The 20,552-nt window shown below is 37.9% G+C and overlaps 1 protein-coding gene across 2 annotated transcripts in view; it reads left to right on the forward strand.

Annotated features, from left to right (window-relative positions):
- The window catches only part of Stxbp4 (syntaxin binding protein 4), a 154,148-nt gene that overhangs the window by 55,686 nt on the left and 77,910 nt on the right, over positions 1–20,552 (forward strand). For both annotated transcript variants that reach the window (XM_052193863.1, XM_052193864.1), the window contains one exon: positions 2,566–2,631. In XM_052193863.1, coding sequence (XP_052049823.1) covers positions 2,566–2,631 — 66 coding nt within the window. The remainder of the gene's footprint in view (positions 1–2,565; positions 2,632–20,552) is intronic.

Raw genomic sequence — 20,552 nt, forward strand, 5'->3', positions numbered from 1 at the left:
GTATAACTTAGTTCTTATAGACCGATTTCATTACAGTGGGCTTCTGTTTCTCATGGTTCATGGGCACTTCCTACCACAGCTCTTGCATGTCTTCCATGGCAGAGATCCCCACACCAGCTGGTTCTCTTACAGGGTCTTAACCAGCTCTCTGGTAATAGATATTTAGGTTATCTTCAGTTTTCAACTATCAAAAATAACTCCAGAGACTACAGAGATGGCTCAGCAGTTACAAGAACTTGCTTCTAGTCCAGAGGATATGAGTTAGGTCTTAGCATCCACATCAGGTGGCCTGTCCTTCTACACTCCAACTCCAGGGCATTCAACAGCATCTTCTGGCCTCCAAGGACACCACACATCCATGACATATACACAATAAGTACACACATGAAAATAAAAATAAATCTTAGTAACTTGGTAGGAGTGTGGATAGGCAGCTGTGAAAGTTCACACTAAATCTGTGAAAATGGAATGCAGTATTAAAGTATAATAATGTAAAACATTATATTTCTCTAAATGTTCTTTCATAAGGCTTTGGTAATTCATATTCCTTCCAAATATAAGTGAACTTTCCACAAATATGGTTATATCTGAAATTCGCCACCTTTCCACAAGTTGGCATACCTAGATGAGAAAATAGAATTCATTTTAAAAGTTATTAGTTTCTTCTGTCTCAGAACCATTCTGTAGTGTTGGTCACATTGAAAAGACTGCATTTCCTGTGTGATTCATCTTTACACAAACAAAATCCACAATGTCAAGGGTGTCAGAGGGTCTTGCATACTTTTCATTTCCCTAAAGTTTTTCACTGCTAGATTTAATGATATATTTTGAGTTTTATTTGAATGTCAATATTAATTGCTAGAATTTTAATTTAAAATTGTGTAAGCCATACTCAAGTAACATTTAAACAAGGGTCCCCTGAGGAGCCATCCAATCAAGATCACCTTTCAAGTTCATGAACTGTAATTGAGCATATTTTAATGTTGCAAAACCTAAAATCCCAGAATAAAAAAAGACTCTGCTTTAAATTTCCTCTACATTGATTTTTTTTCTCTGAGACCCATGTATTTTTTAAAGATTCATAAGGGCTACAGGGGTGTCCCAGTCATTAGCAGCACTTGTTGTTCATACAGAGAATCTGGGTTCTGTACCCAGCACTCACATGATGGCTCCCAACAATACAGAGCTCAAGTTCCAGGGGATCCAATGCCTTCTTCTCAGTGACCTCTATGGGCACCAAGAACACATGCGGTACACACACACATACACACACACACACACACACACACATACACACACACACACACACACACACACACACACACATGCGAGTCAAAACTTATACGCATCAAATAAAACAAATCAATTTAATTTAAAAGTTAAAAGTTATATAAATACTACATTAAGTGATAAATATTTTGCTTGAGGTAATGTTACATTTTTAGTTATTCTTCCTATTTTGTTACAGGCATCTACATACACATGGAGACACATTCATACACATACACACATACAGTCTCACTCACACATACACACACAAGGACACACAGAGCAACAGACCTTTATAAGTGAAGATCATAGAGTAGAAATGGCCTGCTTTCACTCATCATCAGCCTTGGACAGCTGGGTGTCTCACTTGAAGTACAATAAGTAATTTTAGGCCTCTGTCTAATTTTTATTTTGCAGAAGTGATCCTTAATAGTGCTCTGGGAACTGTTTAACCCAAATTCCACCTGCTCCTACTCTTCACAGAAGAGTGGAAACAGATGCATGTCCCATTTACACGTGCAAAGATACGCATGGCAGAGCCTCGTGAGTGCAGGGGGCTGCAGAGTAGACCAGAGTGGGCCGGATGACCCAGACATCAGGCTTTGCTTCTTGTGTATGTCATGATGTTGCCATGAATCTTCACCACTCTACTTAAGGCCCATTAACCCTGTGTATGGTTTCAGTAAGATGGTTCTTGGGTCACTAAGCATTTCTGACTATACCACCCAACAAGATGGGACATCTCAGAGTTCATGCTGGGTTTAGTTTTAAGTTCAAAGATGATCATATTCTGCCTTTATGCCCATATTCAAATATATACTTCATATTTTGGCTATAATAGCTCTATCCTTTTTTGAATAATTGTTCAAAAATGGGCAGATATTACACTGGGGAGCTAAGAGTCAACCCAGTCAGTCTTTCTTTGGTTTGATTAAGTCATTTTTTTTCCATCTAATTCAGAATAAGACAATTCAGTTTGCTCGCTCTTTGGTCATAATGGCTATCACCCACATTCAGTTGCTCTTTATTCGCTTCAGTCCTGACTTCTTCTGGAGCTCAGACTTTGACATTTTATATAAGACAATACAGAGTTTCCCCACAGTTAGACTTGGATAACTGACCACTGGAGAATGACATGTAAAGCCAAATAATAATAATAATAATAACCAGGGGTTTCATTAGGAGATTTTTAGCAATTTGATGTTTGGGGGAATAAATTTTGAAGCAGGGAACTAGAAATTATTCCTGATATCACAATGACATGGTACTTACTCATTCAGTGGTTTTCAAAAACAGGAGAAATTACTGGAATCAGAAAAGCACAGGAAACAATTGCTAGAAGAACTCCAGAATGTGAAACAGGTAAGTCATGTGGGGTGGGGGGGATGTAGGAATGGTGGGGTGCTTGGGGTACAGTACATGAGAAGACCCGTGTATCCTTTTGTGTGCAAGGTATACCTTTAAATCAGTACTGCTTCATCATACCTCACAATTTACAACTGCAGACAGCACAGGAGAAAATTGTAGAGTTCTTAAGAATGAGCATTTGGAGATTGTATCTACTGGGGTCCTGCTCTATTAATCAAACAAATGTAAAACTCTGAAATGACTTCCATGATTCACAATAACCAGTGTTGTTGCTTTTCTATTATTCTCTTATATTTTCCTTTTCTGTTTTCTCTTTCTTTTGTTATTTATACCTCAAGATTTTATCAAAGAAAAACAAAGCAAGCACTTCACCCCAAAATGCACAGCAGAGCATTACTATAGTTCGTTGCTCATGGTAAATCATTAAGAATGTCCTTTCACTTTTCGTGGTCTTCACCAGATTGCAGTAGATTTTAACAAAACAAACAGCACTATGAAAAAGAAAAGGAGCAGACAGGGAATGCTCTCTGACTAAAACTATAGTATTAGTAGAACCCTGTCAGAGATCAGTGCCGCGTTCTAGGTTCTCAACCCCCTCACCCTGCCCTCAGAGAAAGCAGCATATTGGACCAAAAAAGCGAACAGAGCCATAGGAGACGCATACCCTCCATCTGACGGGAACAGAGACCAGAATAAACCTCCATAGTGAATAGAAGAAATAATTGTCAGCATAAGTCCTAAAACCAGCCTGCTACTGCATCCCAGGACCTAGAGCAGGCTTTAAAGACTCTGAAAGGAGTAAGGAGAAACAAGAATCCAATGAAACAAGTGAAAGAAGAAGTACCTGAAGGAAGACGTGTAATAATCAATGCCAAAATCCTGCCCATTAGTCAGTGTTTTATGGTACTCAGCCAGGATTTGGCAGTCTGTACACCCAGAAGTCACAGCCTCCAAGAGTCAGTGCTTTGTGGGAAAAATCTGGTAAATTAGAATCTACAGACTACCTTGGAACCAAACAGTGATGGAGAAGAAACACCAAGAAGACAGTGAAGGGTCTTACAGAAAGAGAAGACATCACTTTGTCCACCTACACAGAAGAGGTTGCTCTTGACCGAAGACCTTTCCATAAAATAGTGTTTTGAAGCTGAGAAAAAATCCTATCACTGCCAACTGCAAAAATTCATGTGACTTAAACTTTCCATTTTGGTGAAAATGTATACAGCAATTGAATAACAAAGCAGAAGACAACTGAAACATAAACCTCCACATTCAACTGAATGTCCTCAATAAGTGTTTGGAGCTAAGAGAAATATGCCTCAAATCTGAAATTAAAAACAAAACGAAAATAAAGGCTGGAGCTAGTGAGGTGGCTCACGGAGTAAAGGTGCGAGCTGCCATTTGCTAACATTTAGTACAGAAATACAAATGGAAAGTAAATTTCTAAGAATTATATTCAGGCACACTTGGAAACAAAACAAAATTGCAGAATTTTTTGAAGAAACCAGTCAAAACAAGAAAACACTGAAATTGAGAATTATCATCCAACCAAACTTTCCAAAATTAGAAGGCTTGCATCTAATGAGCAGCCTCTCTGAAGGTCTAGAAACTCCCAGTACCATCATGTATGCAGTCCCAGAAAGATGACAGATTTCAGGGCTGAGAAGTCATTTCAGTTACGCCTGGAACCACTTCCCAAAGGGAGGAAGAGCCGTACCATGCAGCTCTCTGAAAAGGACTTCCGTGCCTGCATCTGGGTGAACCAGGACATCAGAGCATTAATCACAGTCATAAACGATGCACTGTAGAATAATGATAACTCATGAGCCTGTACCATGTATAATTAGATTAGCTAATTAATGGGGTAGAGGAGTACTCTGGCTCATGGTGATTGTGGAGTGCAGACTGGAAACAGCAGAGATGTTGCTAGATTTGGAAAGAAGCATTTTGAATGTTTTAGAAAGGATTGAATTAAGAACAAATTGAAATGCTAAATTTAGGAGGAAATTTTAATGAACAAGATATCTACATAGTTATGTTGTTTAAAAGTAACTCTAGAAACCCCTGCTAATTATAACACAGAAATAGTAATTATGCAGTGGAAAATTGAGAAAACAGTTTGATGCTAAAAGTCATCCTCACCAATGAAGAACTCATTGTTACTCAAAATGGGATACCCTGAAAAGGACACAGTGTCATCTCTGTGCCACCCCGACTGAGAGTTTATAGCCTGAGTCTAACCTTGGAGGTCATCTAGCATCTGATAAAATGCTAGACATTAAGAGATGTTAAGAGACAGAAAATCTAAACAAATACTTGACCTATGCTGGATCCTGTACTGGGGTAGGGAGTTTATTGGGTGATTTGACAGATCTGGAATGCAGAAGGTAAATCAGATCAATGAAAGTCTTGAAACTCCTAACAGAATTATATACAGTAATATCTTTGTTAGGAATACCTTAAAGATAAAAGGCTGTGACATACATAACTTACTTTCCCGTGGTTAAATGAACCGTGTGAATGCATGTGTGATGCATATACATACATATACAAGTCTGAATATGGGGGAGATTGGAAATATGTAATATCTTAGCAACAGCTTCTAAGTATCCATGCATTATAAGAATATCTTAAATTTCACTCATGAACATATTGGCCAAAGGTTGAGTGTGGAATGTTTACTAAACCTGTGTGGCGGATATGAGAACATTCTTCATATTATACTTTATTTTTAATCAAGTTTTTATTTATTTATTTTGTGAATATGAGTGTTGGCCTGTGTGTGCATATGTATACCTCATGAATATCAGTTATCCAAGGTTAGACGAGGCTTTGGATCCCCTGAATCTGGAGATTTGGATGATTATGAGCTGCCATGTGTTGGTGGAAACCAAACCTGGGTCCTTTCCGAGAGCAGCAAGTGCTCTTAGCCACAGAGACATCTCTCCAGCTTCTCTTAATGTTATTCTTATACATATAGAAAAAAAATGTTCAGTCCTCTCTAGTTTAGCCAACTTTTCAGACTTTTATTTTGAGATAGCCTTAATTTGTAGCCCAGGCTAGCCTCAAACTCATGACAAACTCACACTTCAGCCTCCAAAGTGATAGAATTACAGTTCAAATACTTCCTTTTGTTTTAATTTTGAGAGAGAGAGAGAGAGAGAGAGAGAGAGAGAGAGAGAGAGAGAGAGAGAGAATTTGCATGTGTCTATGTGAATGCAATAGACTTGGTCATCACACTGGGCCATGCGTATCTTTACCCACTGGGCCACCTGACAGACCCCTGGCCTGGTTTTAGTAACTGTTTTGTTGGGTGTCTTTTAGCTTCTTTTACTTCTACATCTTCAGTACCTGCATCTTCAGTGTGCTTTACATTTCAGTGTTTCTTTGTGTTCTGAAAGTGGGATATATGAATCTTCCTAGTTAAATTTTATATGTGCAGTAAATTAGGGGATGCTTTCACTACATTTAATTAAGACATTCTGTCTTCCTAAATTCTTGGGTTGATTACAAGCTATGTGTGATGCACTTGTTACATTAAGGTTGACAGAAGACATCAGTCTAAGGAAGTAAGGGAGGAAGGAAAGAAGTGTAGGGAGCTGTACTGTCTCTTCCCAGGAATGCCGGCCCTTTCCTCATGAGGCTTTCCTGTATTTATTTCTCTGAAATGATTATTTTCCTTTATTCAAATAACCATTGGGTCTGTACTAATAAATCATCTGTATCAGAACTTAATATGAATCAACAGGAATGTAAGATAGAGATGAAGGTGTATATAAAGAGTAGACACTCGTAATCTCCTCTGAGGGATGATGCTCAGAAATGGAAGTGTAGGAGAGCTAGCGCTCCTAGCCTAGCATCAGTATTAGACCGCGCAGGATTGTACCCCTACTCTTCATGCTAGTTGTTGACCTCCAGCAAGCCATTTTGCTTTCCTAAGCCTCCAATTGGTAATAGACTACTTCCCAAGAATGTCAAAAGAATTGTATGACATATAGTCCATACAGTATGTTGTATGTCGCCCATAGTAAGCACTCAAGTATTAATATGACTATTGGAAGTCACTAAAGAAATGTTTAAAAGTAGGTGTAATTTCTTTTACCCATTTAATTTAGAGGGGAATTGAAATTCTGGGTGAGGGATGAGGAAACTTGTCATAGATTGGGAAGGGTATAAGCTGGGCTACTAACTGTGAAAGTTGTGTCTTGGCAGGGAAATGCTTGTCCAAAGGACCAGAGGCCACTTTTTGTATTGACTTTTCAGTGTGTTTGTATCTTTGTGACTGATAAAATAGTAATGTCTTTCCTAAAATTGATGCAAAGAACTCCATGGTTTACATGTGTTAAATTTTGTTAACACACATGGAAAACAGTAGTTATTTATTCTTGTAATATCATGACTATAATCACTAAAAAACCAAGAACATGATAAAAACATGGAGATAAAGAAGACAGGAAATGACATTTAAGTTGAAATTTTGAGGCCAAAGAATGTAGGCAGTTGAATGTCAAACTACATGTTGAATGATCAGCTGCACCTAACAGTATTTTGGCAAATGGAAAAAAAGAGCATTTTCCTACATGCTTAATCACATTGTCTTTCATTCCACATCCACCTTGTTGACCCTACAGAATTGGGGTCAACTGAAGTTTTTTCCACTGTAGTTATAAATACATTGTTTACCATCCTTAACCACCGCCCTCACTGCTCCAAGCTAACATCACCATGCTGATATTGTCAGCTCCTTCCCATATCATACCTCTGCCCTTACCCCACCTCCGTACGTCCAATCTGAACACTTAATTTAAATATACTTTTGAAAACATTAACATAAAACTCCATAGGACATTTTGTATAACACTGTCATAAATATGAAAAGCCCACAACCCAACTAATGGATGCTTCAAGAAAATGTCAGAGCTGGCAAGAGGGTTTGCGTGATCTGACATCTTGCCTGTCCCCACCGGCCTCTCCTATGCTCTCCTCACCCCGCCCTACTGTGTTTTCCCAGCCCTGTCCCTGTTCTTCCTGCACCAGCCCCTGCCAGCTCCCCTCACTGTGGGCAGAAGGATTTTGAGAATTACTAGCATCTTTGGCTCATGAGTAACATAGAGGGGACAGCTACCTCTGCTTTCACCAACAGCTGCCACACACTAGGTGCTCAAATGTCTGGGGAAGTAAGAAAGGGAAAAAGGAAAAATAAAAGATTAATTTAACATTAGATTTCGAAGTAATTTTAGAACAAACAAAAGGCAATTTAAGAGTGTATTATAGCACCATCCAATAGAAATATAAAAGGCACTTATGAATTGTTAAATTTTAGAGTAACAGAAAGAAATAATAAATTAAATATATTTAACCTATTATATTCAAAATATTAAAATTATATTCATGAGATATTTTATTTTTTGCACTGTATCTTCACAGTAATATTTGCACTTTTAGAACATCTTTGTTGTATTGAATTTTAATTGGAAATACTGACTCTGCCTTTAAATATAATAAAATTTATATGAAAACATAGATTCACATGCCTGAATTTCCATAAACTTTAAAAAAGTTTCTTATAACTGAATTAAGTGACAAAGTTTCTTAATATTTGTAACCATGTTCACAAAATAAGTTTTTTTAGAATACTTTTATCTTTTCATGGCCACTTTTATTTAAGGATATTCAGTATTTCTTTTCAGGGAAATTACATATACTGACTGTAGTCCTAAATTGTATCAGCCACAAAACATATTTCAATATTGTTTTAATTTTGAAGCCAATTGGTATAACACTTATCAATAACTATGATTTACCTTTTGATACATATGACAGAAATATAAACTAGTCATGGTTCTTTGTATGGTTACAGATTTCAGTGGCCTTTTACATTCTTACTGTTTTCACACTTCATAAGTCATATTTCCCCTTAAAAGTTTAATGCACATTAGTTCATTCATATGCAGTGTGATATTAATGAGAAAAATGTAAATTGTACCATTGTTTTATTTTTGATTACTGTATAATGGGGCTGAAACTGTGCCCATAGCAGTTTTTACACAGTGAGCATCAGAAAACTAAGCACAAGTTGGTAGGGCTTTTACCATATGTATGTATCTTATGTGTAATGAAATAATAAAACTCTTGTTTAAAAACATCAATAAATTCAATGTCTTGCTCTAACAAAGCTGGAATACCATCTGCTATAATAAAACTTGTTTTTTATTATCTAGCTGAAAATTTTCTTGTAGACATCTCTTCTAAATATTTGAGGGTTATTTTCAGGCTAAAAACTAACATTTCATCAAAATTCAGAAGTTTTTCGAAATAAATGCTTATGAAAGCTCAGTCAGAAATTCTCCCTCCTTACATCTCTTACCTCAAACTATAGAAATTCAATTAGTTTGCATATTTTAATTATGTTGATTGTTAACATTGTTAAAGAGTTTTCAAGGTGGGTGGGACTTTGTGACAAAGCTAAAGAACTTTGTTTATACATACAAAATTGTAGCTGCCAGTTCTTATGTTCAAGTGTATAACAGTGTAACTTATTAAAGAGACAATATTTTAAATCTTAATCTTCATTAAGTCCAATCTCCAGGCCAAGATTCACATGAAACACCATGCCAATTTAGGAGCGTCTTAAAGGCCTGTATTTCCTGGATTGTGTCATGCCACGTGTTGTTTAAAAATGGCGACTACCCTAAACTACCAGTTTTAACCGTCATGCCACGTGTTGTTTAAAAATGGCGACTACCCTAAACTACCAGTTTTAACCGTCATGCCACGTGTTGTTTAAAAATGGCGACTCCCCTAAACTACTAGCTTTAACCTAACTTTTGTTAATAACATTATACTTTTTAAATCATGTCCAGTGACTTAAGCCAATACTCTATAGTCAAGACATGTAAAATATACCTTTAAATCTAATTATAAACAAGAACAAAGCATGAGTTGCGTTAGGCCGCGTGTAGCTAGTTAAGATAGCTCTAACACTGAATCACCAGTTTTAAACTAACCTTTTCTTAATAACACTATACCTTTTACATAATAACCAATTAATTTATAACTCTTTAGTCAAGAAATGTAAAGCCTTATACCATTAAAACCAATTAGAAACAAGTATAAAGCGACTACATGAATTTCACAAGCCAAACCAAAGTCTTCCCAAATCTTGAGGTTTCTGGGCTTTTAAGAGCGGCTTTTTCCCCAGCCATGCTTGCCTCTTGAGTGAGCTGCGCTGTCGCGGCGTGGCTTTAAATCAATCCCCACACAAACTGTGGCTGGCTCAAGAGGTTACCAGCAGATGAAATCTTTACCAATTTTTCTTTTTAACATGAAACAGTCATTCACACAAAGACACAGAGAGGACATAAACATACACATAGACAAACAGTCGGTGCACCGGGACAAACACGGAAAGATACACAGAAAGTTAAGCGCACTTGTTAAGCAATTACATCCATTTTTCTCTTCAAACAGCTCTTAGAGGCTGTGGACATATGCCTATTTTTTAAAAACCCCTTTCTTTTCGCCGAAATCAGCTCTTACGAGCTTTGGGCAAATGCCTACCAAATTCCTTCCCCATATTTCCCTATCTTTTCAACCCAAGCAGTCACTGTGCCGGGCCCGCACAGTTGCTTGAAAAACCATATCCTTCCTGCACTCACAACAATAGACACGAATTCACTAGCGCTAGTTTTGACCTCTATGTTGCTTACCGTGCGGATACTACTTCTTACCACCTTTTCTGCGAAGCTTCGCTGGATAGGGCTACCTCAGGAAATTCTCTCGTACCAGGTCGCCCCACGTTGGGCGCCAATTATGTTAGCCATCTTTAAAATTGGAATCTTCAATATTGGAATTATTTCTAGACCAGTCTATGGTTGAGTCAGCTGAACACAATAAGGAGAAGAGTCATTTTAACTCTTCTTTAGATTAATTTTTCCTAAGCTAGCTTAACAGTCTCCATGTTCTGTCCCACAAAGTCTAAAAGCTTGAAGCTAGGCAATTTATCTAACCTGGGACATTTGACAATTAAGGTAAGTCAAGAACATATACCCAATATAGCTCTAATGTTACCATGGTCTGGGCATTTAGCAAGCACACAGTCAGCATATCTTCTGCAGCATTCTGTGGAAAAAACAGAGGACATGCCTTCTCCCCCAATATTAAATCAGGATCATGGCATATGTTAATAAGTGAATTCCTTCATTTCACCTACACATCAATATGTCTAATTACAAGATGTCATATACATTTAGCAAGGAGTTTCTTGGCATCCAAATTTTAAAATTTTCTTAAAAACATGTAAGCATAATTTAAATTATATGCACAGGGACACAATTTCCCCTCTCTTCTTTCTTCCAAGAAGATATTGTTTTATTAATTTAAGTTGGAACACAAAGTATAACCCATAACATAGGCAATAACTATGTAATTATATAAAATAAACATAGCATTTTTAGTTGCTTTTTCTGTTAGAGCAGTTGTAACTAGACAGCCTAAAAATGAATCATTAGTCACATGTACATATTTTTTTAATCTTCTAAATTAGAAATGAGTATCATTTATCTGTAATAACTAAGTCCTCTAGGATTAACACCATTATGTGGTAGAGGTAGAAATTGAGGACATAAAGAACAAATCTTTATAATTTGATGTGCACAAAATATAAAATTATTTCAAATACCTAAAGGACAGTCATTTAGAGAACATATCCTTTGTTCTTAGAAATTTGAATCATATTTGTATAAACTGTAGAAATTAAGAATTAGCAGTATTAAAAATGGACCAAATTTAAGCAATTATAAACCATGAGCTATGTATATATCTACTATTATTAAAAGCTTGACTTTTAACATCTTAAAAATAGCTGCTATAGCACCCAATTTAGGTATCTGTGTTGAAGCAGGGAGAAACAAAGGAATAAACATGTGATCTGATAGTACAAATTATCTTTTGGATAACAATTATTAATTTTGCCTAAAAATGTTTGTCATGTAATAGATCAACTATTAGTAATAACTTTGATTGCTGCTTGAAGCAAGGAACAAACGTTTCCTACCTTGAAAACAGAGGTTTAAGACCTTCTGTGGCAAGCTTAAAATGAGGTAAATAAGATAAAGCCAATTAATATATCCTAACAACCTTTGAAAACCATATACCTAAAAATTCTAAAAGTCCATAGGAGCAAGGGCCTGTAACAAACATTCTATGAACATTATACACTGAAAATTTTAAGATCCTAACTTCTAGTATTGAAACAGAGACAAAACATTTTTTTTTATCTGCCCTAGGATCCACCTTTAGTCCTTGGCAAGGACTAGATCTGAGCCTTTTATCTAAGACCAGACCCAACCCTGTGTTTTGAGGATTAAACAAAAGAAACCTGTAATTCTATGGAACAAAGATAACCTACTTGATATCAAATACATTTCCACAGAGATCTCCTTTTTAATCTTGGAGGGTTAAATTTTGCTCCTACCATTGTAGCCTATAAACTTGTGGAAAAGTGGCAATGGGCCTCTAAAACCCATAGCTGTATCACTCTCAAAATTATCTTAATTACAAAATGTTAACAATTATGAGCCTGTAAACTGAAATCTGTAGCCAATGACACACTGATTTTTATTGTAACTCAATGTTTTCTTGTAATATTAGAGCACAATTGTAATTTTGGAAGCAAATCCCAATTTTAAAACAATCTATTTTGTTTAAAATCAATGGCAAACACATATTTACAGCATAAGGTTAGAAATTCTCCCTCCTTACATCTCTTACCTCAAACTATAGAAATGCAATTAGTTTGCATATTTTAATTATGTTGATTGTTAACATTGTTAAAGAGTTTTCAAGGTGGGTGGGACTTTGTGACAAAGCTAAAGAACTTTGTTTATACATACAAAATAGTTTATCATTTTGTCATAATGGAAATTACTGGTTGCCAAGGCTACAGTGTGGGGCATTAACTTCTGAGTTAACTTAGCCCGTTGATTCTTTACTGATGGTTAAAAGAAAACTTGCTAACAAATTCACTGCACACTTACAAAATGTTCCACTGTTGCTCAGTTTTTATGTTGAGAAAAATATTGCATTCCAAGTATCTTTTTAAAATGCATATACTTAATCTCTTTTCCTGACCTGGTCATGTTTCTAGTCAATTTTTTATCCTTAGAATATCCTAATTTTATTATTCTTAATATTTTGGTGGATTCTGTGCGCGTTCCTGCATATGAGTGATGTATCCTGCTCATCTCCACCCTCACCCCCACTGCACTGCCTCCTTCATTTCCCCGTCACACTTGCTGTGGCATCTGAATGGCCTCTTCTGGCTTTCTTTCCTCCTTCGTTATGTTTTTGTAATCTTCTGAGCCCAATTGGTGCTGACTGAATGCTTGGTGGGTGTGGGGTCCTGCACCTGCCAATGACCACACCCCTGAAGAGAAATTAAGTCACCTCCGTCAGCAGCCATCACTTGCCAATAGCTCCTTAGGTAGAGATAGACCCATGAACCCGTCCTGCATCCATGCCAGGGTGCTGGCTCCCTTGATCTTCTGCAGTCTTTGCACAGGGAGCCATCGCTGCCCTGCGAGTGCAGTGGCCATGGTGTATTCTGAAGACTCCATTTCCCAGCACTCTTTGCCAACCTTCAGCTCTTAAATCCACTGTGCAGATATTTCCTGAGCCTTGAGGGGGTTAATACCGATCTTCTGTTTAGGGCTGAGCACTCAATAGTTGTTTAATTTCAACTCTTGGGTCAGTTATAAGGCTCTATAGTGACTGCTGCTCACTGGGAAAGGTAGTTAGTCTAACCGAGGTTGAAAGCAAAGCTAACCTGTGTATTGACACATAAATATTTAGCAGCAGCTTGGCACAGCGTCCACGGAATAGAACAGCATTAGTAAGTCTCCTCTAAGGCATATGGCCTCCCTAGCCATGGTTTTTGGTTTGGTTTGGTTCAGGGGTTTTTTGGTGTTTTGTTTAGTTTTACCAAATTTACATGAATTCCTCCTGTCCAGTGGGCCTCACATCCAATCAGATAGCAGAACGTTATGTGCGGTACGGGGGCGGGGCTTCTGGGGGCTGCACGGGGGCGGGGCTTCTGGGGGCTCTCTGAGCAGTAATTCAGAGGGGAAGATCCTTTATTAACTCTCATGGTATGCACTCACTGATAAGTAGATATTAGCCTAGAAAATTGGCATACCCCAAACATAATCCACACATCAAATGATGTCCAAGAAGAATGGAGGAGAGGCCTGGTTCTGGAAAGACTCACTGTAGCAGTATAGGGCAAAAGCAGAACAGGGAAGTGGGAAGGGGTGGATGGGAGAACAGGAGGAGGGAAGAGGGCTTATAGAACTTTCGGGAAGTGGGGGCCCAGAAAAGGGGAAATCATTTGAAATGTAAATAAAAAATATATCGAATAAAAAAAAGACTCTTTGCAGGGGCTGGAGAGATGGCTCAGCAGTTAAGAGCACTGACTGACTGCTCTTCCAAAGGTCCTGAGTTCAAATCCCAGCAACCACATGGTGGCTCACAACCATCCATAACAAAATCCGGCACCCTCTTCTGGAGTGTCTGAAGACAGCTACAGTGTATTTACATATAATAAATAAATAAGTCTTAATTTAAAAAAACCTCTTTGCAGGACTTTATCTTATTATAAAATATTGAACCAATCCTAAAAAGCATCATGGTTTCACCTTTCACAGGTTCTTTAGCCTTTTTAAACTGTGGAAGCTCATTTACTTTTAGTGTAACAACCTAAGAAGAAAGCAATGAGTAACCACAAGGACAAGGGGAGTAATCAGTAAAAAGGAGGGGAGAGGAAGGGAGGACCATAAAGAACAGGCTTTGAAGCATTAGCGTCCTTGTTCAGGCATTTTTTTTGTCAACCATGGATTGCCATGAGACTTCTTGTCCTTGATTCTGCATTATATATATATATATTAATTATATATTTCATGCCCCAAAGAATAGCCCAGCCCTGCTGTTTAAAATGGAGATACTTTCCCATGAAGTTATATCTGTCACTTTCTATTCCTTCAAGTTCTAACAACTTCCAACACGTATGAACCATTCCGGTAGCATCTTCCTTTGATCAACAGCTTTGTAAAACCCATCCTCACACTCAAGTTGTTTTTAAATTGTGTTCCAAGGTAGTGTTATGACCCCAGGCAACAGTGAATTGGTGACTACTCTAGAGCCAAAATCTTAGCTTGTCTGAACCAGTCTTTGCTCTGATGGAACACAGGGAATTGTTTACTTGGCAACTTGGCCAGGATCAGATAAGTCCAGTTGTAGTTTCCTCGCCTGTTCAGAGCTTGTGCTGAAGACTTCAGAATGGCATGAAATAGGTGGTCAGATCAATAGGATTCTTTGGCATGAGCTGTCACAGCACACACTATTCTCAACACTGTCTTGCTTTGTGGGTGAAGCAAGAAAAATAGCTTTGAAAACAAGTCAGATGTCTCTAAGACAAACCCTAGTTACAGTCCCATACTTCTAGGGCTTATGTTTCCTTGTGGCTTCAAAGGAACAATGACACCTCTAATTTTTATGTTTGAGTGGCTTCTAGATCTCTAATTCAGTTTTGGCAATTTGAATGTCTAATAGTTTTCTAGAGCAATACTAGCAGTTATTCTAAGATACCATCTCATGAGAGGCGAAAAGTAAAACACATACATTTGTTAGATATTTCTGTTCCTAAAGCCTGCTATTGTAAAATGGCCCTCATGTCAGAACGTCAACTTATGCTTCCTACTAAAATCCTTTTACAGAAAGATGCCTCATGCTGGCCTTTTGAGGACACTGTCCCCTCCTCCCACCTACCCTACTCATGCCTGACACCCACTAATCTGTTGTTGATCTCAATTTTTGTCATTTGAAAAGACACGCAAATGGAGCGATACAGCGAGCTGCCTTTCATAATGATCTATTTTCATCCAGCTTCTCTCCCTGGGATTCCACAGGTTGTTGTTTTTGTTGTTGTTGATGAGAGCATTATAAAACTAGTTTTCTCTAAAGAAGATTAGTAGATTGTTCCAGTGTTGCCTTCCTGGTTGTGATGTTTTATTAGCATGCACGGTGTAGCCACTGGCGGAGATTTTATGGACACCAGCTTTTTAAAACAAACAAATGTAATCTGAGAACCATTATAAAGCACTTACAATGTTAGACAGCTGTGGGTTTAAAGAAGCTTATGGAACAAGTATACTTAGGTTTATTTTTCAGCATTAATTTTCTTTTGTGTATGTGCGTGTAATGAGAAAATTACTTCTCTCCTCTCTACCATTAGACTCTGCACTAGAAACTGCCAAAGGTAAGAAAAGCTTATTTGAAAAAGGAGCAAAAATCTCTGGTTTCCAGAGTTCCAGTCATCAATCCTGTTTGCATAGACGTCATTTGTACTTAGTGATTCACTGGAAGTGCACGCAGCACTCTAAGCAAGCTTTAGCACAATCAAGTGTTTCTATAGCTACGATATGATTGCGATATCTCCACAGAGTTTCCTGTGATGGAAACCTGGTATTCAGGATAAAGATATAAATCATGTGGTAGAACCATTAAAAAGTAGAAAGATCCTTAGATCATGGGTCATACCCTGGATGCTCTTGTGGGACCTTTGCCTCTCCATGCAAATTCACCTTCTCACACACAGGTGAGAAGCTGATGTGACACGTGTCACATCCCATCCCCTGTGATGTGACACGTCCAAGTGACCTCATCCATCAGCTTCCTGCTGTCGGGACTTTGAGCATACAACCCCAACAACTAACTAACCCTTTCTTTACAAGTTACCCCAGTCAGGTGTTTCATAGCAGGGATGACTAATATACGTGTCTATTTCCAAATTCCTATTCCCAAATAGTTATTGCTTGTTTCATATAGCAAAGACCATGGTATCAGGATTCCAAGAGACATTTTTCTGTCTCTTCTGTATTATAAACTTGTTTTAATTGTATTGGCTTAATTGGACACCATTTTCAGTATTGGGGGATTTGGGAGGAAAGTGATGGTGTTCTTCATAGAGACCTACAGTTAGTCTCTTTACACCATTTCCTATAGGAGGTTTCCCTATGGGACACTCATGAGAATGTGGCTCCATACGATGCATAGAGGGAGCACCGTTTAGGTTACACTTTAGATGTCTGTGGAGATGCTAAACATTTTTTTCAATGTTGGAGCAATATATAATAGTTGGACTGACAAGCAAGAACATTTGATCCAAGGAGGAAGTAGTGATAAGGTGTCTGATGCTATAAATGTCTTATCTTGGCAGTTTGCTGTGTGAGGAATGCTCTCAGCACTTCTGCAGTCATATGGGACTCATGACATTGTAGTAATGATTTAGTCACAAAACGTTGAAGAGTTAAAAACAAGATTCCACTGGTCGTGTATGACCCCACATGAGTATTGTTTAAAAATGTGCATTGGATTATTATCTTTTTGCATTATATTTGAAGGGATTTCCTATGCCTGAGTTCCAGAATAGCTAGAAGTCTATATCACCATTCTTGAGTATTAAAGGCAGGTGTACTCAGTGATTCACTTAAAGCACATGCAGCACTCTAAGCAAGCTTTAGCAAACCCAAATGTTGTCCTGACTACAATACAGTTGCAGAATATCCCCCCAGAGGTCCCTGCGTTGGAAGCCGAGTGTTGAGGGTGAAGATTCAAACAGCTGATAGAACCATCGAAAAGTGGGATCACCTGGTCACAGGGCATGCTTGTGACGCTCCTGTGGGACCCTTGCCGCTCCGTGCTCTTGCTCCTTCTCACACATGCCCTGTCTCATGGGCACTCGCTGGCAAGGCAGAGACACTGCTGGCTTCTCCACACGGCCCTTGCCTTACTTACATCTCCTCTCTTGCTTTTTTAAGTTTCCTTCTCTCACGTGCTTCATCCCATTTCCCCACGGTAGTAAAAAAAAAAAAAAAAAAAAAAAAAAGATCTCTTTGCATAGTAGACAATGACTCAGTTTCTCACATCCCTACCTACTGTGAGATATTTAACTTGTACAAAAATCCCTTCTCTCGTCTAATAAACACTAAAAGTTTTGTGTTGTTGATTTAATTTTACTTTTTTTTCTTTTAAAATTTGTGAAACTCTTTATTCCTGCCATACTTCAGGTGTATGTCTACCCAGATCTCCACCCTGCTTTTTATTTAATAATGAAAGTATTATATCAGCATATGGTATAAGATGAGAAAAGACACTTTTTTTCTCTCCCAAATGGTTTGCTGTAGCAACCATTTATTGTTTTTGCCGTATCACCCTTAGATATAGACTCAATTTTTTCATAGACTAAGGTATGTTTTGGCTATTCAGTCTTTATAGTACCTTCTCAATAATTATACATTGGGTTCGTAACTATTTTGTTTATCTCTTTGGCTAAAATCAGATGTTACATTATTTATATATGCATTATAGCCTTACACCATACCATGCATTGGACCCCTACTCTTTCTAGACTTCAAGATCTTAGACAAAATGCTGCACACACACACACACACACACACACACACACAGAGTTTAATATGATATATATTCCAATTAAGCCCCTCAGGGTTAATTTGAAAGAAGTGTACTTCTCTTTTAATGGTGGAGCCCCTTAAGCCCTAAAGTTTGGAAGAATCACCATGTTTAATGTCTAAAAAGTAGCTAGGGAGCTGCATTGCATCCATCAAAAGGGGTTTAAGTGCCAACAGTGAAGGAAGGCTTCCAGATGTCCATGGTCTGTGGTCCATGTCTCCTGGCGCTTGTCTGGCTCCACGGTCTTACTACAGCCATGGCCAGGTTTCCTGGTCAGTCCTGTTACCAGAAACTCTGTGGAGGCTCATGATCTGTCCTCCCATTTTCTGTGAAGAGCAAGGATGCTACTTCTGCTGTGATGTCGATAACTGCAGATGCACAGTTGAGAGGGACTGACATGGAAGGCTTATGTGACAACCCCTACCCCCACTTCACCCACACACACACAAGAAAAAAGTAACAGCCTAGACAGGAAGCCATAAAGTAAAACTCTTAAAAAGTGTGATGGAGATTCTGGAGTCTAGATCTCCACGATTGATGGCTTCTGGTGGGGGGCAGGAAGGGAAAGATTCAGCAATATTTAAGGGGGGCAGGCCACGGAGAGTTTCTATGGCTCAGTGAATATACAGATAAGACATACTGAACTTGGTTTTTCTTTCCTTTTTTATTTTTACTTTTGGGGGAGGCCAAAAGGGTAGTGGGGCAGACAGGAGAGGACCAGGAAGTGAGTGATTTGGGCTCATGATATGAAATTCCCAGAGAATCAATAAAAATGTTACATTAAAAATATATATCAATGCATTAATTGATTAGTTAATTTTAGACTGAAGTCCAGTTGTGAAGTAACTGATTAAATGGAATGAATATTTCTATCTATTAGTATCATGTGGTCTGTGCATACATGATGTATGTGAATGTACATGACCCATGGCTCGTGTATAAAGATCAGAGGACAACTTTTAAAAGTCAGTTCTCTCCTTCCACCATGTGGTTCCCTAGGAATTTAATTCAGGTAGCCAGGCTTGCATCACAAATGCTTTTAGCAAGAAGCCATGTCACGGCCCCTAGTATGAACATTTTCAAGGCGTTGTACCTATGAATTGCCAAAGTGCTTTCCAAAAGGTAGTGATAATCCAGTCTTCCACAGTGTAGACATGCCCTGTTCTCTGAATCCTTGTTCCTGTTGGAGATTAGGATCTTTAATTATGTAAATAAAAAAATAACTACTTTGTTGTTTCAAGAACAAAAAAAAGTGAAGGCTTCCAATACTACAAATGTACTCCTTGGGCGCACGTGTAACTAAAATTGGAAAATACATTTTTATTTTATGTCAGCCTTCAGTACATTTAATACACACACACACACACACACATGCATGCATACATGTTCGGGGTTAAGGCATTAGATTAAAACATGGTTAAATGTGGTTTAAACTAATTAATAGTTATATTGTGAAAAGTATCATATCCTACACTTATCTGAGTGGTGTACTTAAGTGCTTGTCCCAGACTGGGGACTGCTGTTTATGAAGGAGACTGGAAATTGTTTCTTTGATTTTCTTTTGTGTTGAGAGGCAGAAATGAGTTTTACACCTCGTAGAGCGAGTCAGCTGCAGATAAAGAAGCTGACAACCCCTGGGAAGGTTAATTAGCACTAATTATAATATGATTGACCTAATTTTCCTCCAGAAAGTTGAGGCAGTTTTTCTCTTTGCACAGTGAAGATTTTACTTTCTCATATAACTAAAAACAAACTAAACTTTGTTTTCTGAACTGCAGATTCAGAAAATCTGCTACACACTTTACATGCTACACATAGAAATCTCCATGGTACACACTTTACAAAAGTGTTGCTATCTACATTGTCAAATCAGGACTTGGTGTGGTTGGAAAGAACCTTTAAGATTGTATCACCCTTGGCAGCATTTACTGTATTAATACAGGTTGAAAATGGAAATATAAACATATATTTGTAATTTTGAAATCTTTAATGCAAAAATAACATAATTGTCAAACAGTGAAGTATAACTTTTTTCAACTTTGGTATTTGTTTCATTTTATTTAGATTTTATATAATCTCATTTTCTTGATAAATAACATAAAATGAATGTTTTTAAATTTTATGCGGATGTGTATGGGCATATGTGTGAATCTTTGTTGTCATCACTGAAGAGAGTTAGTTGAATGTACTAAAGCTGCACGCTAACTCGGAACTTGGCAGTAGGAAGCTTGCTAGAGAGTAGAGAAGTTGGGAAAGGGAGGATGTATTGTACCATGGGCCATACTTGTTACTTAAGGTGGAACCTGACCAATGACTGAAGCAAACTGACCCTGCAGAAATGTGGAGAGCACACTGCAGTGATCATCACCGTAGGCAAGCTGATCCCATATCTG

The sequence above is a fragment of the Apodemus sylvaticus genome, chromosome 10, assembly GCF_947179515.1.
Source record: "Apodemus sylvaticus chromosome 10, mApoSyl1.1, whole genome shotgun sequence".
NCBI lineage: Eukaryota > Metazoa > Chordata > Mammalia > Rodentia > Muridae > Apodemus > Apodemus sylvaticus.